The following is a 27,864-nucleotide window of genomic DNA, read 5'->3' as shown; positions in this document are numbered from 1 at the left end:
CAAATCCAGTCAGACAGATTTATCTCACGTGTGAACTGTCATAAGACTTATTCATTGTCCTCTCCATCAGCTTCTGTTTCCATGTGTTCAGCTGAGCTGCTGATTGAGGCTCTGTCTCTCCGTTATCCTCAGTTTTAATTTCATTAAGCTGTGAGGACTGACGACCAACACACTTGTCCCTTTGGAAATGACCACGCCATTTAAATCTTTAGTCACAAACATTGCAGCTGTATATTTCCTCTCCTGTGTGGACTCTCATGTGTGTCTTTAAACTTACACTCAGTGAAAAAGCTTTCTTACAGACTGAGCAGCTGTGTGGTTTCTCTCCTGTGTGGACTCTCATGTGTTTCTTTAAATTTCCACTCAGTGAAAAAGCTTTCTTACAGACTGAGCAGCTGTGTGCTTTCTCTCCTGTGTGGACTTTCATGTGTGTCTTTAAATGTCCACTCCGTATAAAAGCTTTCTTACAGACTGAGCATTTGAATGGTTTCTCTCCTGTGTGGATTCTCACGTGTATCTTTAAATATCCTCTGTGTGAAAAAGCTTTCTTACAGACTGAGCAGCTGTGTGGTTTCTCTCCTGTGTGGACTGTCATGTGTTCCTTTAAACTTCCACTGTGTGAAAAAGCTTTCTTGCAAACTGAGCAGATGTGTGGTTTCTCTCCTGTGTGGACTGTCATGTGTTCCTTTAAACTTCCACGGAGTGAAAAAGCCTTCTTACAGACTGAGCATTTGAATGCTTTCTGTCCTGTGTGGACTGTCATGTGTCGATTTCGATCTCTTCCATCCGTAAAAGCTTTCTTACAGACTGAGCAGCTGAATGGTTTCTCTCCTGTGTGGACTGTCATGTGTTTCTCTAAATGTCCACTCCGTGAAAAAGCGTTCTCACAAACTGAGCATTTGAATGGTTTCTCTGCTGTGTGGAATATCATGTGTGTCTTTAAATGTCCACTCTGTGAAAAAGCTTTCTCACAAACTGAGCATTTGAATGGTTTCTCTCCTGTGTGGATTCTCATGTGTCGATTTATATCTCTTCCATGTCTAAAAGCTTTCTCACAGACTGAGCAGCTGAATGGTTTCTTTTCAGCACTACATCATGGATCACTGACAGATTATTGTCTATTTTCAGTGAGTTTGAGCCTGAGGCAGGTTCTCTGGTCTCCTTCCAATCAGCACTGTCTTCAGTGTCAGGTTCAGAAGAGTCATCAGTGTCTTCAGAAGAGTCTACAGTGTGGTCCTCAGTCTTTGATTGTAAACTGCTCTCTGGATCTGAGTTCCTGGCTGGTTCTGGTCCCCGACAGTCATCTCCATCAGCTTCTGTTTCCATGTGTTCAGTTTGTCTTTGATGAGGCTGTGAGGACTGAGGTTTCTCTTTATCATCTTCACTCTTCACAGGGTGAGGAGTAAAAGTGGACTTGGTGATATCAGCCTCCTCCAGCTCCTGAAGCTGCTCTCCCTCCTGGCTAATCCCGAGTTCCTCCTGTTCCTGCTTAATGTGTGGGGGGGGCTCTGTGTCCTCCTGGTCCAGACTGGTGCTCCACTCCAGCTGGTCAGGGAGAGGCTCTTCTTTAACCACCACCAGCTGCTGGACATCTGCAGGAAATAGGAAACGCACTGTTATATCAGTCTTGGACCTAGTCTATATAATTAGGTATGTTATTGAATTACAGTTTCCAAAGAAGAGAGGCCCATCGTCTCTTCCGCAATTATTAGGGGTGAGCGGAAGTGCAAAGAGGCCCTCCTCAGGAGAATACAATTAAGTCTTAATAGTTAGGTGGTTCATATCCTGACAGGGTATGAATTAATTTACACCTAAAGAGGTCACGAGTAGGGGTGCAACAACTAATCGACTTAATCGATTAAAATCGATGACCTAATTAGTTGCCAACTAATTCAGTCGTCAATTCGTTGGTGACGTCATCATGTGTGTTTTACGCACCGTTAAACTCCAACATTATCTGTCTTTTTATCGGTACTGGAGACATTTAAAAAATATATGACATATGTATTATTGCTACATAAACATTATATCACAGTCTTAGTGTCACCAACTCGTTAAAAATGCGTCTATGGTGTATTTTCGATCTTTCCAATCGAGACGAGATCTCTCTCTCCCCCGTCTGTGTGCGAGGGGGCGGGGCAGTTTACACACAAGCGTCTGCTACATGCAGCAACCATAGGCAGCAACACACGGCGGGGATGGCGGAGAGAAGCGCTCCAAGGTGTGGTTAATTGTTACCCGTCTCGATGTGGACAATGCTCTTTGCCACAAAAAAAAGTGCAATAAGAGTTTAGCATGTAAGGGCGGTAACACGAGCAATTTGTCTAAACATTTTGCAAAAGTGCACCACATCCAGACGGAGAAATGCACCGGATTCGATTGTCTTCCTTGTAGCTCTGTAGCCCCCCATCCACGAATAACTTTTCCACATCAGCAACACACGGAGTTAACAACATTATTACAAACATGGGATAATGATTAGAGGTAACTGAGTTATTTATTTTGTTAAAGTTTCAGCTATTCTGTTTACAGTTAGTTTAATATGATTTGTCAAAACATTGTTGTTTCTTTTGATGTGAAATATTATTTATTTAATTTAAATAAAAAGCAATGTTAATTTTGTTCACAATTTGTTAAGTTCATTTAATATTGTATGTATTTTTGAATCAAGTATTCATCTTTATTGTCTTCATTGTTAGTTTCCACATGCCTAAAACAACCTCAAGCTAAATCTAAAAGTTGATGGCTAAATAAGAGCGTTTGAGAAATTGTGCAAGGCATACAGTAATAGTCAGAATAGTCGATTAATCATTTCATTAATCGATAGATTAATCGATTATCAAATGAGTCGTTTGTTGCAGCCCTATTGTAGTTATCCCATGTATAAATAAAACGTGTTCTTCAGCAACCCTTGCCATTTGGGATTTTATTGTTGGTTGGTAGACCTCGTGAGTTGGTCATTTCAAAAGTAGCTCACCAGCCAAAAAAGTGTGGGAACCTCTGGTCTAAAGGGTTATTGTTGAGCATATTTGTATAATAACAAAGTCATGTTTCAGTTCATGTGTATGACATCATCAGAATGTGCCTGAAACGTGGTGATGCTAATGAGCATGCGCAGATACAATAAACCGTCCGTACTCCAGGCCAAACTCTGAGCGATGTGGTCGTGTGTTTCTTCTGCCCATTAGCATACTTACAAGCTACTTTGGTTGACTGCAAACGTGGAGACTTCTGCTGAATATAATGTCTCACGCAACAGGTTATGGGCCCAGTCAAGGAGGCCAACGGTGGTTTAAGTTGTTATTCGACGGTGACGAGAAAAACTTTGAGTTATGGGAGACGAGATTGTTGGCGCACATGGAACTGCGCAGCCTCAGTGAAGTTATCCTGGAAGAGCCAGCGATAGACTACAACGACGAACAAGCACTTGAAGAAGACGCAACAAAGAATGCAGAAGCATATGCTGAATTAGTGTAGTGTCTAGATAATAAGAGTTTATCACTCATAATGAGAGACGCGAAACGAGATGGAAGAAAAGCGTTGGCAATACTCCGAGAGGACTACGCAGGAAAGGACCAACCACGAGTCGTGAGCATGTACTGTGAACTCTCTTCTCTCCACAAAGCAAGCAACGAGACTGCTACTGATTATATTATTCGAGCGGAGACTATATTTACGTCTTTGAGAAGGGCCGAAGAAAATATCAGTGACGGGTTGCAGATTGTCATGGTAGTGAAGGGGTTACCGGACTCATTCAACCCGTTTGTCACTCAAACCAACGACCGTCTAACATTCGGTGAGTTCAAAGCTAAACTGCAGAGATATGAGAGCACTGACAAATATAGGACGAGTGACATGAATGCGGACGAGGACGGCGTTATGAGGACTAGCGGGGCGAGGACACGAGGACGAGGAAGAGGTAAGAAGATGGACTTAGCCGACACTGAATGCTACACATGCGGAAAGATGGGGCATATGGCTAGGGCATGCCCTAACGAGATCCAAGCGAGGCGAGAGGAGCGACGGTGGGACACACCACACCAAGGAAGGGGGCGAGGCCGAGGCAGAGGGCTGGGCCGTGATCAGGTGAAGGCAGACAGAGACACAGAGGATGATACCGGTGCATAGGGCTGCACGGTATTGAAAAAAACTGACATCGCGATTTCCCCCCCCCTGTGGTATATATTGCGTTTTTTTTAACCTGTTAAACTAGGGTGACCATATTTTGATTTCCAAAAAAGAGGACATGCTGCCCCCAGCCTCGAGATAGTTGATGATACTCAACGTTTATTCAAAGATGCCTTATTGTTTTAAAGTATGCCTCCTCTGTATGGATATACAATTATTATTTATATTATTTTACTGTATATAACACAATAATATCTCTCTATAACCAAAGACACACCAAACCAAGGTTACTCAACAATCAACATGCTTTATTATGCCTAGAACTATCTCTGACAAATCTCAAATGCACAAGAATAACTTAAACATCAACCTGTAACAAAATAATAGCTCTCTTTTCAAGTCTTACTGGACAAAAATAAATAACAAAATATATGAAATAGTAGAAAATAGAAAATCCAGCTTTAACAAATAATCTCTTTGTATCTTGTCAATGTAAACAATAAAACAGTAACCTCACAAAGATACTAATCCAATTATTTTAAAAGTGCACTATGCAGTTTTGGATTTCACATTTGCATAATTGCCATTAGTGAACATAACATAACATTTGATTACCTAAATCAAACCAAACACATTTTGAGGCACCATGAACCAAATATAAGCCTACTTTAAATGTTTGTAAACACAATTCCAGGCCCCTTCATTGTAAACAACCACAGTGAAACGACAACTTTTCACATATTTCTAGCTTCTAGCTAACAGTTTTCTAGGGTCCCAATTTAAAATTAAAAGTTTAAAGATTCTCTCCCAGCTACATAGCTTTCTCCCTCTGCATAGCTGCATACTTCAATCTTCTTCATCCTGCTTTTCTTCTTCATCCCCCTTGTCTGCCCATCGATATTTAGCTGTGGAGCTGATCTTTCCCAGCAGTTTTCGGTTGCTCAACAAATAAGCATGAAAGTCTTTGCAAGACATGTCTTTCAAATTGTATTGCACAAATAGAATCCCCTTCAGTGACTCAACAGATTGGTCCACTGGCTCTGCATCAGTGAGAAAATCCTCTCAACATTTGCATTGTGAGAGGAAAGTGCAAAGACAAACTGTGCAATCTTCAGTAGTTCTGAGTAACATGCAATGCTTTTGACCTTCTCAAAATATTTGGTCCACTTCTGGTGCACCTGCAGGCCACTGAACTCCTCATCACGGTTGCACCTTTCTGTGAATCTCTTCAGATTGGTGACCTGGTCAAAACACTTGACATCATCAATTACCACCCCCTTCTCTCCTAAGAACTTGATGCAGGCCTCCACATCATTCCACTCTGGTGGCTCACTCAGATCCATCCACGTGAATGTGGAGAACTCTTCCATGGGAGTCATCCACTTCTCCAGATACTCCAGACATGTACTGTACAGGCCTTGCACATCAGCACAGAACTGGTCATATTCCTTACCAAGTCCATCACTACGCTTTTGTGCCAGTAGTCCCTTAACTTTAAGGGACATGAAGTTGTTGCTCTTGCGTTCAAGAAGAATGGTGTGGATGCTGTTCATTATTTTCTTTACCTCCATAATGGAGTTCTTCTCCTTTTCCATGTCTTGAGTGTGGGTGTGGAACGCAGACATGAGTGAGTGCATGTGCCAGAGGTAGATCTCACTGAATTCGTTTTCAAAAAACTTCTTGATCACTATGGGTGGTTTTTGCTGAGACAGAAAGAATGCCTTTAAGGCTGGAAACATCTGTATCATCCACTCAATTCCTGGGAACAATGACAGCCACCTTGTCTTGCTGTGAGAAAGCATCCTTCTGTATTCAATGTCAACAAAATCACAGTACTCCTTCAGGCTCTCAGTGCGCACAGTGTAAATGTGGAAGTACTGGTAGATTTTGAACATGATATTCTCGAGGTCAATATATATTGTGTCTGCCCCATGATGAACACAATTATTCAATATGTGTGCTGGGCAACCCACACCGATCAGAGTGTTCTTCTGCAGCAACCTCTTCAAATTTGCAAACACATTCTTTCCCCCTTCATCACGTCGGATTCCTCCAAAGTTTGTGTTGCAATTGTCGCCCGTAAATGTAATGCATTTTTCAGACAAATTGTTTTTTGCCAATGTTTCAATGAGATATTGTGCAATGGTTTCTGCTGTCTCATTTGGTGTGTCTTTAACCTCGATTAATTTAGTTTGCATGCCACCCCTCTTCCAGTCAAAGTACTGGATTATGATTGGGAATATTTTCACTGCTCCGTGGTTACTCCCGTCTGTAGAAACACCACAGTACTGGATTTCTTTGAGTGCTTCATGTGCGACATCAATCGAGTGGGGCGCTATAACACCATTGACAATGGCTTCGGTTTTAGTGCGCGCACTACTGAATTTTTTGGCAGTGTCAGAGTCTGGAAATGCTTTTTTTAGCAAGGCACTTGTGCAATCCTTAGATCTGTAGCTGTTGTGATGTTTCACAGTGTGAAATGCAAACGAACCCTCCTCTGCATTTACAGCATCCTCTGTTTTGCCTGGTCTAACAAAGAAGTCTGTCAACTTTGCCGACAAACTCTCACCTTGCACAGCTTTCCTATGTTTGTCTGTGTCCATGTGTGCTTTAAGATCGCCTGCACCTTTATTGGACACACACACGTATGTGCAAGCTTTGCACACGGTGCACTCCGCCTCCCATTTGTTCCGACCGGGTCGGTACATTTGGAATTTCTTCTGCAATTCATCTGTAAAAGTACATTTGCGCTTTGGCATTGTGAATGTGAGCTGCGGTCCGCTCTGTCCCCTTCCTCTGTTTGTGTGTCAGCGTAGTTGTAGAGCCGCCCACAAAGCTTCAGACTCAGGGATTACGTCACACACGCAACAGAGTACCGTAGTATTCTGTGCAATGCGCCAGTCAATTTAAGTACATGCAAACGGTCCGCGAAACCCGGACATTTTCATGAATTTATAAACCCCCCCGGACGACCCGGACAGGGCGTGAAAAGAGGACATGTCCGGGCAAAAGAGGACCTTTGGTCACCCTAGTTAAACCCCAAAGTCCCGGCGGGTACTTTACTTTTTTTTTACGACACCGTCTCAGGGGATCGTAATATTTAAGAACCTATTAATGTGTTATACCAGATTAACGGAAATAATCTCAGCTAACTGACGATACAAACCATTTTTACCAAAACAAAACACAAGTTTCATAAGAAGCATCTAAATGACCCCTGAGCGAAAAATGCTAACGCACTTTGGCACAGAACTCAAGATAAAAGTACCTTTATTACTTATCGTAGCTGCACATAGAAGATATCCGATTAAAGCTAAGGTTCCACAGATTATTTAGGTATATAGTATCATCACTGAGTGATCTGAACTCGGACAGGGGAAGCAAACACAGACATCACAACACGTACCTTTACGTAGCTTCTAGGGGAGATGTCTCACCGTAGCTGTCCATCTGATCAAAAGACGTGTTCAATGGCATTAAAACGAGAAAAAACGCGGCTGAATCGGTTAATCCATAGGTTTTTAACGTCTCTGTATAAAAAAAGGATTTAATTTATAATCCATAATTCCATTTTTATGTAAAAATCGCAGAGCAAAAGTTAGCTGCTAATGGTAGCCACCAGAGTGGCTGCTGCTTCCGGTCTTGGCTATGCGGCAGTCTAACACACACACACATTACCAAATAAGGAGTGAGAGTGACGCATAGCCAAAACCGGAAGCTGCATACACTCTGGTGACTACCATTAGCAGCTAACTGTTGTGCTCCGATTTTTACATAAAAATGGATTATGGATTATAAACAATTGCTTCAAAGCCACAGATACATTATCAACCTATGAATCAACCGATTCAGCCGCGTTTCTCGTTTTAATGCCATTGAACACTTCTTTTTATCAGATTGACAGCTACAGTGAGACGATCTCCCATAAAAGCTCCGTAAAAGGTACGTGTTGTGATGTCTGTGTTTGCTTCCCCTGTTGCGAGATCGGATCGCTTAGTGATGATACTATACTTAAATAATCTGTGGAGTCTCAGCTTTAATCGGATATATTGTATGTGCAGTTTCGATAAGTAATAAGGGTATCTTTATTTTGAATTCTGTGCTAAAGTGCGTGAGCATTTATTTATTTTTTTACATGAATAAAACCGCACATCCCTGCGGTGTGAATACCGCGCATGCCGCGGTTATCGCCATGACACGGTATATCGTTCAGCCCTACCGGGGCATCATTCTTTTTCAAAATAAGTGACTGTCAAAATCAAGTAGGAAATAAGAGAGGTCTTATGGTCGACTGTGGTGCCACGACACACATGATTAATGACCCGGCAAAGTTTAAGACAATCGATAAGAGCTTTAGACCCGAGGACCATGTGATAGAGCTGAAAGATGGAACGAAAACGACCGGGATGGCGAAGATGAGAGGAGAAGCCGAAGTTGTTCTGCTCGACAGCGAGAGACGGCAAGTGAAAACGAGGCTCAAACGAGCGCTTTACATCCCATATTTTCCACGGAACATTTTCAAAGTAGCGACAGGTCCGTTTCAAGGACGATGATGAATGGCTGATTCATCAAAATGGTACCAAGTTTAAAATGGATGTGTATGGTAGGCTATATTACCTTAGCACAGTAGAGGATGAAAATACTGATGTTTGTAATGGTTGTCATGACATCCCGACATGGCATAGAATACTTGGTCATTGTAATTTTGAGGATGTGTCTTCACTAGCAAATCTTTTATCACAACTAGACTACAAGGAAATAGTGCTACTTGGAGATTTTAACTGGGACTGGTTAACTGCAGTGTCAGAGGATTTTAAAAACCTTCTCTTTAAATGTTACTCAGATTGTTGACAGTCCTACTCGCCCTAACATTAAGTCCCCTAATAAATCCTCCCTAATTGATCTCATTCTAACTAATGTTCCCCATAAATACTTATCTGTGGGAGTATTTGCAAATGATGTTAGTGATCACTGTGTTGTAGCCACAATTAGGGACACTAAGGTTCAAAAGGTTAAACCTCGTATTATTATTAAGAGAGACATAAAACATTTTGTGGAGCAGGGTTTTGTGCATGATCTGTTTGATTTTGATTGGGGGAAAATCGATCTGTGTGCTGATGTAGAAACCGCATGGTCTTATTTTTATCTTGGTTTTATGGAGATCATTGATAGACATGCACCCCTGCGTACATTTAGAGTGAAGGGACGAGACAATCCTTGGTTTTCTGCCGAACCGTCCAGTCTCCTTCATGAGAGAAACAAGGCCTGGGCAAAGGCTAGGAAATCAGGCTCAGAGGTAGAATGGCTGCGTTTTAGGCAGCTAAGGAATAGCTACACTTCACATGTCAAAAGTGCTAAATCTAAGTATTATCTGTCAGTAACCACAAAGAATCTGAATAATCCTGGAACATTTTGGAAAGCCATTAAATCGTTATCCACCGGCGATATCCGTAATGAGCTACCTCCGTGCCTTACCACAGCATCTGGCTCAACATCGGACAGGGCCACTATGCTCAATTGCTTTAATGAGCATTTTGTGTCCTGTGGCTCTCTGTTTGATTCTGTCACTAACTCTGCTTCTGTGAACACCACAGTCTGTGATTCTGAAAAACGTGTTTTGGAAAACCCTTTTAGTTTTACTCCTTTTACTGTTGATGTGGTTCGTGAAGCTCTAACCAAGTTAGATCCTAAGAAACCGGCCGGCCCGGCCAACGTAGAACCTTTCTTTTTAAAGATAGCTGCAGATTGTATTTCTTCACCTCTTACTTCTCTTTTTAACCTCTCTCTCAGCTCTAACACAATTCCAAAAGTATGGAAGTCAGCGTTTCTCCTGCCTTTGCTAAAAGGAGGGGAGGCCACCGTATTAAATAATTATAGGCCAATCTCTAAGTTGTCAGTTCTGGCTAAGGTTCTTGAACGCCTAGTGAGTGAACAGGTAAAGGTGTTTTTATGTACAAATGACATCCTGTCTAAACATCAGTCAGGCTTCAGAAAGCAACACAGCACCATCACTGCCATGATGAAAGTGGTGAATGATGTGGCGAGTATTTTAGATAATAAGCAGAGTTGTGCAGCTCTATTTATTGACCTGTCCAAAGCGTTTGATACCGTCGATCATCGCATCTTAAAGCAGAGGCTACTCAGTATAGGCTTATCCAGCCATGCAGTGGGTGGTTTGTGAACTACCTCTCTGAAAGGTCCCAATGTGTTCATTTTGATGGGCTGTCTTCTGAGTGGTTGAACATTACTAATGGTGTTCCTCAAGGTTCTGTTTTAGGTCCACTTTTATTCTCCATCTACATCAACAGTTTAGGTGAAAATGTGGATGAAGCTACTTTACATTTCGATGCGGATGATACCGTGATGTACTGTGCAGGTCCCTCCATTAAGGAGGCTGTTGTTGAATTACAGGCTGTTTTTAACATTATTCAGACTCAGCTCTCTGAATTAAAGCTTCTTTTAAATGTGGATCAAACCAAGGTAATGCTCTTTTCTAAAGCTAAAAAGACACCAGAGCCTGTTTTATATATTGTAACTACGCAAGGAATAAAACTTGAAGTGGTTACCTGTTACAAATACCTTGGTATCTGGCTTAATGATTGTCTCACTTTTAAACTTCATGTCAATAATATATATGCTAGTGGATCGCCGGAGCTGTATTAGCTTAACATGCTTATTGTAGTTGTAAGTGCACTGTCTTGATGGAGGGCTGGACCTGTGTTATACAGGAAAGGAGTGAGCAGGGGGGAGTTGTCGATTCTTGTTCAGTTTTCTGTGACTTATCTTCCTCACCCTCTCAGACTTTCAGTTGCGCACGCTACTAAAGAGACGCGCTACCATGGAAACCAAACAATGGTGTAGCTGTATTAAAGTCTGAGTGCAAACAGTCGTGAGTAAATCCAATTTTGTCAGAAATTGGGAGAAATGCGGGAGAAATGTGACCCCGGGAGGAAACCGTGAGAGGGCAATGAAATCGGGAGTCTCCCGCGAAAATCGGGAGGGTTGGCAAGTATGCCTACATCTGCTCCCTGGTCTCACGGAGAATTGTAAGTGGCTACTGCCTGAGATCGAATGCTGTGGTTTTATTAAATGTGCCAACTGCTCGTCTGTCTTGGAATAGTCTGCAAATTAAAAGGAAACTGAACAATCTGGTGCCACAGAATGTTTTTAAAGCTCGGTTGGATGCTAGTCAATCGGAAGCTGTTGGTACCTGCTCATGTGGATAATTATGTAAATGGTGCTGTGTGATGTCCTTTTGTTGTTCTATTTGTGAGGGAAATATTTTGTTGTGTGTTTGTACCAAAAAGCATTTTGTGTTTCACATAGGTCTGCCATAACTTAGAGCAGGGGGTTAAAGGTTTAAAGGGTTAAAGGTTCCGCTTTCCTGTTGGGGGACTGTGACTAACTGCCAGAGGACTTTAACAGACTGTCTTTGTCTCTGAATCCATGTGTTTTTGTGATTATCGATCAGAAGACGCGCGAAATAGAGGCTCCTCCTTGATTATCTGTGTAGATTTGCGCTGTGTTTCTGTGTAATCTTCAGTGTTGGCTGGGGAATCACATGATGAAGTCGTGTGAGAACCCTGCCAATGCTCCCGGCCGTTGGCTCTCATTAAACTCAGTGTTTGATATAAAGCGGACTCCAGCCTCCATTCCTTCCATCTACATTGCTGAAAAGAAAATCTCTCTCACAGATTGGCGTCACGGAACAGGCACCTTCAGATCTTTCAGACATTGGTGAGTACATTTCTATTTTGAGATTGACTCGCCAGCGTTTGAGATCAACGGTGTATTAAAATTACCTGAGAGAACTGAGCTGCTGCATTTTTTTTGGGTTTCTCTACTCATTTACATCTGGAGGCTAATCTATAACCTCAGGAATCGGTGTCAAGGGGATATTGTCCTGGCCGATTTCCCCGTGTTTGTTGCTGGGACAGGTGTCTACGAGCAAACGCGGCTTATGTGAAAACTATGAGAATATTTGGGGCTAATGATAACCTAGGAATATCGAATTTCATCGATCTCCTCTGTGTGTGCTTCTTGGAATTAACTCACCAGGCAATTACACACAACAAATATTCAGAGAAACTTTTGAGAGATGCACCAGCAAAGTGGATTTTCTGAATTAGAAGCAATGTCGCAAGATTTGTATTTAAACAAATCGCCGAATTTAGGAGTTTTCAGAGGATAAATAGCATTTCTGCTGAGGTGCCGATTCTCCGCCCCCTGGGGAGAGCTGCATGCAGAAAAAAGGAGCATACAGCATTATCCGCCATTATTGACGCTTTTGAACTAAAGAAAGTGCCCAATGTGTGGTTTGAGAATGTTGTATGAATTGCTGAATTTGGCTGTGTTTGCAGATACACGAGAATTATGAGGATAGAGGGCTCATAATTAGTGGCCCCTCTGAAAGTCTCCCTAATTCGGATTAAAATAGGCTGGAAGAGTTTTTGTCAGGCTGAGTTGTTGAGAGTTTTTATGTTTGTTTGTCTAACTGCAGTGTTTGTTTGTATAATTGTTTCGTGTTTGTTTGTCTACCCGCCGTCTTGTGCATGCGTTGTAACAACTCATAATGAATCAGTCCACAGCCAGGGTAAAATGAACTAAAACTTCAGTTATTTCACCAAAATTAAATGACTTGAGAGAAATAAAACAATAATGTAAAGATGAAAAGCTCAAACAGCTCAATGTTGTATTATTTGTTTCATTTATTCTTAAATCTATGTATTGTATGGTAATAATGAATAATAAAAAAAAAACGTAATGTATTGAACACATTCCAAAACAAAGAAGATAAGACAGAACCAGACTCAGACATGAGGACTGGCTTATCTATAGCCAGTTGAGAAGCACTTGAGGTGCTCGGCTCTGTGAGGCCTGATGTACTTATAGGGTTCTGTTTTCTTCAAGGTTGTGTCTTCCTAGTCGAATGTACTTAATGTAAGTCGCTTTGGATAAAAGCGTCAGCTAACTGCAATGTAGTCAGACAGTAATTGAAACTTTTGCGCTGTTGCTGCAAAATGAAAACCTTGTTGATTGTCTGTTTCCAACTGGCCACTGGAATCAGATAATTGATATACGTTGAAGTTCAATTACAGTTTAAATATAGTTTAACATTCTTTATTAAACTGTTTCAAATTATTTCTAGTACAATTGGTCTATACAGACATTACTACAATCCTAATAGTTGTCAAATACTGAGCTTATGAACAATAGAGTAAAGGTCGCTGGTTAAGCCAGGATCAATATACTTGTTGAGGTTTTATTGTGCACATAATAAATGTGTTTAGATGAATTGAGCAATTTTTAAAGGAGTATAATGTTGCAATTTTTAAGATAAGTAATTGCAGTTCAAAGGTAGATGTTTTTCTTTTCTCCTTCTCTCGTTCACGAGCACACAAAATAAATCATAAACATTTCCAAATCCGAACAGACAGAGAAGTAAACTAAACTATTTTGCTCTTCATTTTTAAATGGGATTTTCCGCTACATAACAGAAGACTTAATACAGGACTTAAAGAACGTTTTAAAGGTTTAAAAACGTTTTAATGGAGAGGTTTGCATTTTGGACGGAATCTCCCCTTTCCTCTGCTCCTAAAATCCTGCACCCGAGGTCAATCACAGGCGTGACCTTTGGAGGGGCAGAGAATCTGAGCAAGACCACAGAGCGACCATTGGGGGTTTTATGGCCTAAAGGCACAAAGAGGAACATCTGGCTACCCCCAACCAAACAAACACACACACACACACACACACACACACACACACACACACACACACACACACACACACACACACACACACACACGTGTAAGTGATTTACAGTTACTAAATCAGCCTACTATCACCTAAAGAATATATCTAGGATTGAAAGACTAATGTCACAGCAGGATTTGAAAAAAAAAAAAAAAAAAAAAAACTTGTCCATGCTTTTATCTTCAGTAGACTGGACACTGCAATGGTGTCTTCACAGGTCTCACAAAAAAATATATATTAGAAAGCTGCAGCAGATTCAGAACGCTGCTGCTCGAGTCCTCACTAACACTAAGAAAGTGGATCACATCACTCCAGTTCTGAAGTCTTTACACTGGCTTCCTGTGTGTCAAAGAATAGATTTCAAAATACTGCTGCTGGTTTATAAAGCACTGAATGGTTTAGGCCCAAAATACATTTCTGACCTCCTGCTAAATTATGAACCATCCAGATCTCTCAGGTCTTCAGGGACTGGTCAGCTTTCTGTCCCCAGAGTCAGAACTAAACACTAAGCAGCGTTCAGTTATTATGCTTTTAATTGAACTAGTCATATCTTAGACCGCACTGTAACTTTTATCCATGTAACTTCTCCTTTTTAATGTTAAATTGAACTATTCATATTTTAAACTGCACTGTAATTTTTATCCATGTATTTGTCCTTTTAATGCTTATTTTATTAGCTCTTCTTTTAATGCTTAATGTCTTTCATTTTTTGTAAGGCACTTTCAATTGCCTTGCGTTGAAAGGTGCTATATACATCTGATGGAGATGGATAGAGGCATTTATTTTAATTGTAGCAGTCAGTTTGTGGTTCTGGCAGCATTGTTGAGCATTTTTCATAGATGTGTTTTCATGCCTCTGTGTAAGGCTTAGTCTTTCTATCTGTATAGCCACTGGTGTAACTAAGTTCATAAAGTCAACAGGTACTATACTTGAGCACTATTTTGAGATACTTGTACTTTATTTGAGTATTTAAATGTTTTGCCACTTTATTCTTCTACTTCTACAGTTCAGAGGTACATGGTGTATTTCTACTCCGCTACATGTATTTCATACCTTTTAGTTACTTTACGGATCTGGATGAATGATGTGAAATCTAATCAAGTGTTAAATCAGACTTTAGTTCCACCTGGAGTAAATCCACCAGCTACCCTGCAGTCTACAAAGTACTTCAGACTAGCTGCACCTTCACCAGCTTTGAGAACACTTTGATGATAAATCATTATAAAACACATCATATATATTATTCTGAAATGGACCAATCTGCACAACGACTGTCGCTATTTCCACTATATTTTGATGAGAATACTTTTCTACTTTCACTTGAGTAACATTTTTAATGCAGTACTCTTGCTGTAACATAGTATGCATACACTCTGGTACTTCTACTCAAGAACAAGCGGCTGCAGATTGTCACGTAGTGATCGTCTTCTTAAATAGGACATCTTTGATAATAGATTCTGGCCTATCAGAATCGAGGTGGCGGCATGGTGTTGTTGCAGGAAGTCCCGACGGAGAATAATTTTGCGGTAACACATCTCGATATACATTGATACAACATTACGTGTTGATAGAACTCATCACATAATGAAATAGGACCCCACGGTTTGATGATTGATAGGTGTGTGGGCTGTCTTCCGTTTTCACACACAGGACAGTGGGGGATCCACGAATGTAAAGTAATTCACACAGCTTTTTTTCCTCTGTGAGGAGCAGCAGGTTCAGCTTCATTTAAATATGTCGTGTAGTAATAGATGGACTTATTTTTTCATCTCAAGAGAATGTGTATTTTATGTTAGTATTTCAAAAAAAAAAACCCAGACAGCGCCGCTGCGGGGTTGGGTTTTCAGCATGTCAATTTTGTCACACAAATGTGCCTTTTTATTTCATACAGTTCCATTTGGATTGAGACAGGGAAATAATCCAAACCTCATGCGTGGCGTTTCACCGTCAAGGGGGCGATATAGCCATCTGTATGTCAAATATGTCTTATATGTCTTAAATGACATGATGAATTGGAAATGGGGGACCCTGATGTAAACAAGACGAAAGTCTTTCTCTGGTCTGCAGCCCCTTGACAATTGTATTTTTTGAGCTGTACTGTACCCAATATACAAGCTGTTAATAAACTTTTCAATCAATCAATCAATCAATCAATATGTAATTACATTTCAAATACTGATTTGAGCCCCACCACTGTATGAGTTAGCCCTACCATAGATTACCCAAAAAAAAAAAAAAATACTCAGGAGCTGATACGTCAATTAATTGCTTATCATGACAGGCACACAATAAAACAGTGGAAACAAACATGTGTTTGACTTTCATTAGTGAATGACACTGTGTGCCCTTTTATAGTCTGAGTCCAATATTGTGCATTTATATATATATATTATATACATATCCTACATATATGCTAAGGTCCCGCTACTGACACGATAGCAGTCATTTCGTGCGCATGTGTGTAATTAAACCCATGATATCGAAATCTCAATCCAGCCAGGTACCCAGAGTTGGCAACCTTGCCCATGCCCCAAATAATATTTGTATTGCAGATCTACATGAATCACACAAACGACCTAGTTTGGATTCAAAAGGTGACAAGTTTGCATACCTGCTTGTCATCCATTTCATTACAGAGCTGGGAAAATGGTGTATTGATTAGATTCTGATCCGTGCAAGTCCTATTTTAACTGACTTTAGTTTCTAATATTAATGATAATTTGATTTCATCCCATAAATAATTATTTAAATTAACTCAACATTTCACATGATGGATTAGTGTTCCACATTTCCCCACTAATTTCTTTTATGATTGAGCCACTGGTAAAGAGAGACATTGATGATCCTGTGTTCCGTTTGTTGTCTATGGCTTCGGACGGCTTCACTAAAAGTCATCCAGCTCGGCCCTACTACAGACCGGCTGAGTGCAGTCACAGAGATGCTATGGCTGCGCTACATGACATTAATGGTCTGGTCCGAGAATGGACACCATTCCCTGCTCACAGAGAGAATGACATTCCTCAAACTGAACTTTACAGCCGTTGATACTGTCTCACGTGGGTCTGCTCCCCCCCACCGAGCCATGAACTGAAAGCTTGACGTCTGCTCTGAACACTTGGAAGCCTCCCTGTCACACCAGCTCCAAACCCTTGGGTCAGTCAGATGAGTCAAACGGCTTCACTTGGGCACAGGGGTCAGAAATATGATTCTCGTTACCACAGAGTGGGTTTGTTTGTTTTTTAAGGCTATCCATACTGCTATGCAGAGGATGCCTGCAGGTTGGCAAGCTGTGAAAAGCCCCTACCATTTTTAGTATAGGCCTGTTGTCAGGGGCCTGTTACTGTCTACTACATATATTCACATTATATAGACCATGAGGCTGCACGGAGCTTAGGCTAAAAATACAACCATTCTGTTCTGCTCTAAAGATTCAATTTATAGATTCTATATCAAAATAGTTTGTTCTTATTGTTTCCAATGATAACGTCACCTTAAGTGGAGGAATGCAAACCTGTTTTCAAATGTAAGGTTTTGAATTTGTTTGACATTTCTCAGTAAAGACACCCTCAGACGCCCACTATCATTCATGCTATGCCTTCAGTGGTGACTCAGATGTTAAGGGGGTTGAAGCTGTTCCTCCCAAATCAGAGATGCTTTGTTTTTGTTTGTTTTGTTTTTTTTTCAACAAAGGAGTGCATTTCCTGCATAATATATGGTTCTCACAATTGTTTTTGTTAGTTGCGCACAGCTGATACTGAGTTTTCTCGACTGATGGATTATGACCTCTACCATGCTTACATGGACTTCTATGTTTTATTTCATATCTAACTGAAGTAAGAGACAATAGAGAGAGCTGTGGACGAGAGAATAGAAAGAGAGAATAGAGAGAGAGAATAGAGAGAGAGAATAGAGAGAGAGAATAGAGAGAGAGAATAGAGAGAGATGTGGAAGAAAGAATAGAGAGATGAGGATAAGAGAGAGAATAGAAGGAGAGAATAGAGAGATGAGGATAAGAGAGGGATAGGAAAGAGAGAAGAGTTATTTGCAAGTTGCGTGCTGATACTGAGTTTTCTCGATTAATAGCTTATAGACGATACCATGTTTAAATAGACTCCTACGTTGTTATTACATTATGTGACATATGTAAGAAAAGGGAGGGGAGAGTCAATTATATTTGAGTAATTGATCTCATATTGAAACATTCATTTCTCAAACCTATGTTTATGGAAGAGGAAATGTACTTCTGATAAACTAATCTTTTATCAAACGGTAAATGGTGAATTAATATAATATTTAGAATAATTGAGAACGGGTTATATCCACAGGGACTAGCTCACATTTAACTTAAAATAACATTTCTCTGCTTTGGACTGATGAGTATATGATTCTTGCATGTTAAATGACTAACACAAACCTTACATGTATGCATGTGCATGTGTCAGGAAGGCTCCCAAATAATTCTGAGGGGCCTATCCTATTTTTGTAATTGAATGATAATGTGCTAATCCATTACTTTGAGTTGTCTGCACCCAGGAAAACATCTCTATGAAGTGTTAACCCAATCACTAGGACAGCTCTGAAGGTCAAGGGTCAGAGAGAGAGGGTCACACCCTCTGGCTGCAGAGAGCACCCCCAGCCACGGGCAAGGAGGCACGAGGTCGTTCGAGATGAGAGGATTCTAATCTTCAACTTTCTGATGGGATGGGATGCTTCTTCATCTTACTGCTCGGGGGGGGGGGCCAAACAGACAACTCTGCAGGACGAGCGATGGCTTCAGAGGCTCCATGGTTCTTGGAAGGGCAGATTTCTTCCTAACCTCTCCCATCACGGGGGGTGGCATCTGGATGTGGCACTTGGAATAGGCTCTGCTCTCAAGCAGATAGCAGAAGGAATGCAGGCAGATGAGCCTCTGGTTCACTGGGAGATCATAAAGTGCTCACTGAATGAGCCACAAAAGCAGAGCAATTGGGGGGTTTGAAATATGGTGCTCTGGGGAAGAAGAGTTTTGAGCCAATCAGCACTCAGTGCTAATCTACAGTATCGGGATGCCTTCACACACCAGACATTCTGTGTCATAAAGAGAGGAGGAGAACGAGTCAGGAGGACATGTTCTTCGAGCTCTTGTACAAAGATAACATTTGAATTGAATGACCATATGATTACAGATGTACAATTAATGATTGTTTTTATATTTCCGATGAACAGATATGTGTTACATAGTGGTGACAAATAAATTAATTGTCAGATCAGATTACACTTTCACACTAAACAAAATAAATTAATTGATATTTTCAGATTGATAATGTATTGAACAATAAGATATTTCTAATATTATAACAGACAATGTTACTATCCTTAATCATTACCAGGTAAAATGTACAACGAGGAAACCAGATTACCAGGTTCCCAATCCAGGTGCTACTGCATGCTACATTTAGATAGAAAAACAAATGTTCTATCCACTCCACTTAAATACTCAGCAGGTGATGTAGATTTTTAAAAAAGGCCTTAATCACTCCTTTTAAACGAACTAAAACTAATTCTGCAGCAAGTTTAATGTTAGACTACGCACATGAACACAATATTAGCAACTGTTTGCTGTGCCAAAATATGCCAGAATCTATGCATTCTCCCATGTTTAGCCCAATTCCTTTCACGAAAGCTGGTTTAGTGAGCTGAACATAGCATCCAGAATTAGCGAGGAGGCTGAGGATTGGTACAACTTTTCCCCACAGACTCTGAGCAATCTTAACAGTACGAGGGCCTAGTCTCTCTCATTGTTGATACAGTAAATACAATTACCTGCCTGACGGTTTCAAACGAATAGATATTTTGACTTTTCTTTCCTCAGGTTGTTGAAATAAAATGCCTAACTTTTCCTTTTCAGATTTTTGAACAAATGTATTTGAATAAAATGTATGTAGTAAAGTGCCTTACTCTTGAATAAGTGTATTGAAGTAAACGAAAAGTAATGCTAAAGATTGAGGACACTGTACCTTTACAGATTACAGATTGATCGATTCATCACTGTGAATTTATACCTTAACTGTGAATTTTTAACTGAATCCCTATTGATTCTGATTTTATACCTCAATTGGATTTCTTATAATCCTACATTCTAATTGTGTTTTAATAAGTAATTACCTTAAAGTAAATCTTTAAAGATGTAAGCTGAATTTGAATTTGTGTTTGATGAATGAGATTAACTGAGGGATAAATGATAAAAGATCTTGTTTTTGAAACATATATTTTACTATTATATTTTTGTATTGCACATGTGTTATTATTGTGTTTTTTGACAAAAGAAATCAAACACTGAAGAAAGATGATTTTTCTATTATGGTTGTCTGTATCAACCATTGTGATTGGCTGTTCCAATCTTATTCTGCTTTTGATGTGATTAATGTAATGAGGAATCCACCCAACTCTGAGGACGTTTTATTTGATTCAAGTAGTGACTGAAAATATTCTTAGACTAATGTTAATTGGTTATCAATGAATTGATAAAAGCGTGGATCTGTGAGGGAAATATTTTGTTGTGTGTTTGTACCAAAAAGCATTTTGTGTTTCACATAGGTCTGCCATAACTTAGAGCAGGGGGTTAAAGGTTTAAAGGGTTAAAGGTTCCGCTTTCCTGTTGGGGGACTGTGACTAACTGCCAGAGGACTTTAACAGACTGTCTTTGTCTCTGAATCCATGTGTTTTTGTGATTATCGATCAGAAGACGCGCGAAATAGAGGCTCCTCCTTGATTATCTGTGTAGATTTGCGCTGTGTTTCTGTGTAATCTTCAGTGTTGGCTGGGGAATCACATGATGAAGTCGTGTGAGAACCCTGCCAATGCTCCCGGCCGTGGCTCTCAATAAACTCAGGTGTTTGATATAAAGCGGACTCCAGCCTCCATTCCTTCCATCAACATTGCTGAAAAGAAAATCTCTCTCACACTATTTATGTTTTATGTGGAACTACTTGAGCAGGTCTCCCTTGAAAAAGAGATCAATGATCTCAAAGGGATTTATCTGTATAAATAAAGGTTTGAAATGAAAGGAAATACATAATTATAACAAATATGATTTATTAATAAATGACTACTTTTAAATTTGGTATTTAGATGTTAACACTTCAAAAAGTATAATAACTTGTAATATTTGTATTCTTTCTATATCCCTGATAATCTTCAAAACCCTTTCTGGTTATTTGAAGGCTCTATCCAGACTATCTTCTGGTTATTTTCTGCATCAATCCCTATTATCTCTTACAACAACAAAAAACAACATCTTAGACATAACCGCAAGACTGTAACCTCTTCACATTCTGTTGAAATTGTGAGTCAATTACCAGCCATATCTCACACATTGCTGTTTTGAATCATTAATATGTGGATGATGTAACATTTATGCCATCTGTTGGAAAGAAGACTTATCGCTCTGTTGGCATCGTTTGGACAACAAAAACAGAGTGAAGCTCTCATACCATAAACAATGTTTGAGTCCAGACACCGTCCTGCAGAGAGCACACAGCCCAACAGCACGTTTTTGGTGTAGCTTCATTTTACAAAACGTTTGCATTAAGACACTAAGACTAGCTGGTCCATTGTAAAAGTCAGTCCACCTTAAATGAGCAGTGGGTGATCAGCAGGTGAAAGGCAGGACACGGGAACTTGGTCCTGAGGAGGTAACGATTATTAAACAATAAATAGTCGAGTCAAGGGGTCAAAGAAATGAACATTTGTGATTATTAGCGAATCGGTTGCAGATGGGTGAAAACAGGCTTAGGGAGTAACCTATTACATGTAACGGCATTAGGTCATCAGGATACAAAATAGGAAACTGTATTCCCTTACAGTTACAGAAGCAAAAACATTCCGATAACAGGTACATTTATGTAAAACAGGGCTCATTAACAGGATAGCAATGATACAAAACATTTAGAAATAAAGAACAATACATCAAATCATCCTATATGGAAACTTGGAGCCCTGAATCCAAATAAAATGGTTCATCAACAGTCAGTGGCTAACGTATAAATCAGAATGACAAAAACATTAAACATATTGTCCACTTATGTTGATAAAGATGGAATTCATTTAAGTCTTATATGGATGATGTACAACAATGTTAATCCAGTCAGACAGATTTCTCTCACGTGTGAACTGTCATAAGACTTATTCATTGTCCTCTCCATCAGCTTCTGTTTCCATGTGTTCAGCTGAGCTGCTGATTGGAGGCTCTGCCTCTCCGTTATCCTCAGTTTGAATTTCATTAAGCTGGGAGGACTGACGACCAACACACTTGTGCCTTTTGAAATGATTAGGCCATGTAGATCTTTTGTCACAAACATTGCAGCTGTATATTTCCTCTCCTGTGTGGACTCTCATGTGTGCCTTTAAACTTCCACTCTGTGCAAAAGCTTTCTTACAGACTGAGCAGATGTGTGGTTTCTCTCCTGTGTGGACTGTCATGTGTGTCTTTAAATTGATATTCATGGCAAAAGCTTTCTTACAGACTGAGCATTTGAATGGTTTCTCTCCTGTGTGGACTCTCATGTGTTCCTTTAAACTTCCACTGTGTGAAAAAGCTTTCTTACAGACTGAGCAGATGTGTGTTTTCTCTCCTGTGTGGACTCTCATGTGTGTCTTTAAAGGAATGGTATGCTCATGACACTCATTTTTTAAAAATTATCATCCGATAAAACAGACCAGTCTCTGCCCGTCTCTCTTTTTTTTTTTTTTAATCCGATGACATTATCAGTGATTTTAAACTGATTATATACCGATATAACATCAACACTGTGGGCGCCGCCATTTCCCGGACGTGACGTAATCCATGCGTTTGGTTTTCGAAGACACGTTGATCTCCATGTTATTTACTGTAGTTTCTCTATTCAAATATGCCTCACTGTATCGCGAAATATTGCCATAATTCGGATAGGAACAATCCACGGAATGCTCGGTTCCATCTGTTGCCAAAAGGTAAGCATAAGAAGTACATTCGGAGGCAGTGGCTAGCGAAATGTGGCCGGCCCGAACCGAGAGATTTACAGGCTCATGTATGCAACGAACATTTCACATTTCCGGACGACTACTCTGAGAGTATGATCAAACATAACATGGGATTTAAAGAACAACCATTACTCAATGGAGATGCAGTACCATCGGTCTTTCTGGTGTCATCACCGACCAGGACACCAGTTCGGCCAGTAGAGAAATCGCCCTCTGCAAGTGTGAAGCGACGGAGGAGCAGAAGTAGTGCTCGGAGTAAGAATAAGGTATGTTATAGCGCATTTCCATTGCAGCGGCTAGCCCCGTTTTAACGTCCAGGCCAGGACAGTTTTTGGTGGCCTTTCCATATAGCGTGGTACCGGCTAGTGTGTATTTCCCCCCAGTTTTTCCGGCCCCATAAAATCGTGATTCTATGGCCAGGGACAACGAAGCTGAGTATGCTAAACTAGAGAGGGAATCGCTAGCAAGGGTGGTACTACATGCATACATATAGTATCTTATATCATCTTCCCATTATACACACATGCATTTCCAAACATTTGGACTACCTATGTTGCAAATGTATTATCTTTTCAATTTACACACGGCATCTATTGCACGTCTGTCCGTCCTGGGAGAGGGATCCCTCCTCTGTTGCTCTCCCTGAGGTTTCTCCCATGTTCCCTTTAAACTGTGGGTTTTCTTCGGAAGTTTTTCCTTGTACGATGTGAGGGTCTTAGGACAGAGGGTGTCGTATTGTCATACTGATATGTATGGCTGAATTCCCCCATCCAATCTCTTCACATTGGTCAAAACTTGTTCCTCTGCTGACGAGTCCGAACTGAAATACTCCACCATGTTTCCCTGTGTTGACAAAGTGAACGCATGGATGACGTCACGACCATCACGTGACTACTGAAAATGGCAAACATGGCGGCGGCCAGACGGAATATACAGGTCTTGATAAAAAAAGAGCTATAAAATCATTATTTACCGGGGAATATCGCTGATTTCTTCAGGGTAAGGTTTAAACATAATGTTTCACTAAATACTGAAGTTTTGATTAATTATCTAATGAGTGGACCATTCCTTTAAACTTCCACGGTGTGAAAAAGTTTTCTCACAGACTGAGCATTTGAATGGTTTCTCTCCTGTGTGGATTCTCATGTGTGTCTTTAAACTTCCACTCTCTGAAAAAGTTCTCTCACAAACTGAGCAGCGAAAGGGTTTCTCTCCTGTGTGGATTCTCATGTGTTGATCTAGATCTCTTCTTTGTCTAAAAGCTTTCTTCCAGACTGAGCAGCTGAATTGTTTCTTTTCATCACTATGTCGGGGATCACTGACAGATTCTTGTCTATTTTTCAGTGAGTTTGAGCCTGAGGCAGGTTCTCTGGTCTCCTTCCAATCAGCACTGTGTTCAGCGTCAGGTTCAGAAGAGTCATCAGTGTCTTTAGAAGAGTCTCCAGTGTCGTCCTCAGTCTTTGGTTGTAAACTGCTCTCTGGATCTGAGTCCCTGGCTGGTTCTGGTCCTCGACAGTCATCTCCATCAGCTTCTGTTTCCATGTGATCAGTTTGTCTTTGATGAGGCTGTGAGGACTGAGATTTCTCTTTATCATCTTCACTCTTCACAGGGTCAGGAGTGAAAGAGGACTTTGTGATATCAGCCTCCTCCAGCTCCTGAAGCGGCTCTCCCTCCTGAGTGATCCTGAGTTCCTCCTGTTCCTGCTTGATGTGTGGGGGGGGCTCTGGGTTCTCCTGGTCCAGACTGGAGCTCCATTCCTGCTGGTCAGGGAGAGGCTCTTCTTTAACCACCACCAGCTGCTGGACATCTGCAGGAAACACACTGTTATATCAGTCTTGGACCTAGTCAATATAATTAGGTATGTTATTGAATTACAGTTTCCAGAGAAGAGAGGCCCATCGTCTCTTCCACAATTATTAGGGGTGAGCGGAAGTGCAAAGAGGCCCTGCTCAGGATAATACAGTTAAGTCCTGTTCGTTAGGTGGTTCATATCCTGACAGGGTATGAACTACACTTAAAGAGGTCACGAGATAATGACCGACATCTGGAACATATGTGGGTGTGTTGGCTAATGTAAGGGAAATTGTGTGTGCGTTTATTACAGCTGCTATATATGATGTGAAAGACTTGTACTCATTGGAACATTACCACTATTGACTGCTTGTGTGCAAGGTTATGTTTCTTCATTATTATTGATTGTTGTACAATGAAATAATAATTAATCAACTATATCTGTGTTTTATTGATTCCTCTCTGTTTTTATTCTTTCCTTCTTTGAGTGCTGAATTACCACAACAACACAGTCGGAAAATAGTCTAATTATGTTGGCTCAATTCACCTCAAGTAGCCCAGCCCCTTTCCACTTACAGTTAAAAATGAAAAAGGGTGTTTTCTTCGGGTTTAGCACTAGCCGCAATGTATTGGGATTGTTCACAGATACACTACGCCAGGGCTATTCAATTAGTTTGGAATGGGGGCCGGTTGATGAAAATGATCCAAAGCAAGGGGCCGGGAAAAAGATGGCTTGAAATATGAGCAATCATATTAAGAGCTTCAGATGCAGTACAACAGCATAGTGGAGTGCATATATTGTGTTTAATTCAATCAAACAACATAGCCCCAAGGCCTTTATAGATCTAAATGCTAAGTTCAGAACTCAGTAGACCTAATGTGTGAACTCAGTAGACTCAGTAGACCTAATGTGTGAAGCTAATTTAACAATCAACATCATTTAATTTAATTTAGATGACATGATCTAATCTTTCACGCAGATAGAATAAATGACAGGAGTTGTCACTACAGTAGCTATTAGGTGAGTTTGAAACCCGAGCCCGCCCAAGTTTTAAGACAATGTCTTCCCCTCTATATCTCAAGGTAACACCCTCTCTGGAATAAAGGCACTCTTACTCTCTTACTTTTTAACATTATACTCAACGGGCCAGCAAATATCCCCCCGGGCCAGATTTGGCGCGCCAATTGAATAGCCCTGCACTACGCCTACATTATAGAATGAAAATACTGTGTTACATATTAAAATCCTGCATTCAAACTAGGGCTGCTCGATTATGGCAAAATTCATAATCACAATTTATTCTGGTAAATATTGATAGTTAGTAAAAGTTGACTGTACGCTAGAGACCGGAGGATAAAGACATGGCAACTAAAGCTTTCCTTGTGACGTGTTTATATGGATTTATTAAACAGACTGCAAGTCACAACACAACCTGGCTGAGGGCTTTTAGGGAGGGGGGGGGGGGAGAGCATCATTGCGAAAGGGAATGCAGCAAAAGAATAGTTTTTTTTTCGATGACGTTGTTTTCATAATCGTTGCAAGCCAAAATCGTAATAGATTAAAATACGGTTAATTGCACAGCCCTAATTCAAACCTTATTTAAGTAAAGGTATGCAAGTATTATCAGAACATTTTACGGCACCCTCTTATGTCACAGTAATGATGGTGCAGTAAAATGTTCCTTGTCAGTTTTTCATTTATGATGTTTCTTGATTGTTTGGAATGTTGCATTTTACTGCTGTACATGTTTAAAGTTGCGCTTGTATACATGATTATAGATGAGGGAACCTGCTAAATATTAAAATATGTTTGTTTTTTATATACAGTACCAGTCAAAAGTTTGGACACCTTCTCATTCAATTGATTTTGTTTATTTTAATGTGTTTCTACTTTGTAGATTAATACTGAAGACCTCAAAACTATGAAAGAACACATATGGAATTATCTAGTTAACAAAAAAGTGTGATTTTTTATTCTAGATTCTTCAAAGCAGCCCCCTTTTGCCTTGATGACAGCATTGCACAGTCTGGGCTTCTCTCAGTCAGCTTCACGAGGAAGAATGCTCCAACGAGTAGCAGTTTTACACAGGCATATATAGCTACTGTAATGAACACACACGCACACATTTCCCCCTATGAATGCCATACTTGTATATGTTTCAGATGTCGAAAGGTATTAGCGAATCCGGTGCTTAAACAAATAGCTCTAAACCCCTGGCCAAAATGTCCCTAAATGAAGTCCGAGTTTGAAATATATCTCAAATAATGTATGCACTGCCATTTCTCCACATAAACATAACAGTCTGCAATGAAACGGTTGTCTCGTCTGTGCTCCACTTCCTACTTGGCGCACCGGTAAGTTTCTCGTGCGAACGAGAAACTTTTTTTTCTCTCTATGAACCTTTAGGGCAGGGCTATTCAACTTCATTAGCAAGTGGGCCAAATAGGAAAATCACTGGGCGTTTGTGGGCCACACAATACTTTGTTAAGGAAACACGGGTGGTGCTGGCGAAGTCGATAGGGACTTGGCTTGGGAACTGGAAGGTCACCAGTTCAAGTCCCGGCAAGACCAAGTGCTACCGAGGTGTCCCTGAGCAAGGCACCGTTCCCCACATTGCTCCCCGGGCGCCGTTCAAAAATGGCAGCACACTGCTCCTAACACTAGGATGGGTCAAAATACAGAGAAATAATTTCCCCATGAGGGATTAATAAAAGTTCATCTTCATCTTCACTACAAATAACTCTTGCTTACAGTAGTGTTAATATATACTAATACGAAAAGTAATTTACACACATCTGGTTCTCCATAGTTATATGTGTATTCCCAAGTGAAAGAAATGTGTTTAATCTTAATCTCGATGTAGTGCTATAGTCTATAGTTTTCTCTCTATGAACCCTCCAGGGCTCCGTATGTATATCTCTCTCAGAATATATATTTTGTGTGTATGTATGTATACATTACATTACAACCCTACTAACCCAAGTACAGAGCTTTCGACAGGGAACTCCTTGGTCTCTATTTGGCGGTTCGCCATTTCCGTTTCCTGCTGGAAGGCCGGGAGTTTGCGACGTTCGTGGATCACAAGCCACTTACTTTCTGCATGTCCAAAGTGGCCGAGCCGTGGTCTGCCCGACAGCAACGCCAGCTTTCGTACATCTCCGAGTACACCACGGAAATAACGACACAT

At 40.5% G+C, this 27,864-nt stretch overlaps 1 protein-coding gene across 1 annotated transcript; it reads right to left on the bottom strand.

Moving 5' to 3' along the window:
* Nucleotides 1-198: 198 nt before the first annotated feature.
* On the bottom strand, nucleotides 199-27,864 carry LOC117453942 (zinc finger protein 726-like). The gene is made up of 6 exons (XM_034092979.2): nucleotides 27,771-27,864; nucleotides 24,493-24,692; nucleotides 5,258-5,831; nucleotides 1,109-1,592; nucleotides 787-1,040; nucleotides 199-618 (listed from the first exon to the last, which is right to left on the bottom strand). The coding sequence occupies exons 1-6, from the start codon at nucleotides 27,862-27,864 to the stop codon at nucleotides 209-211; spliced, it is 2,016 nt and encodes a 671-aa protein (XP_033948870.2). The 3' UTR covers nucleotides 199-208.

Source organism: Pseudochaenichthys georgianus, chromosome 10, assembly GCF_902827115.2.
Source record: "Pseudochaenichthys georgianus chromosome 10, fPseGeo1.2, whole genome shotgun sequence".
Lineage (NCBI taxonomy): Eukaryota > Metazoa > Chordata > Actinopteri > Perciformes > Channichthyidae > Pseudochaenichthys > Pseudochaenichthys georgianus.
The sequence above is the reverse complement of the archived record's forward strand: the minus strand, read 5'-3'. Positions and strand labels throughout refer to the sequence as shown.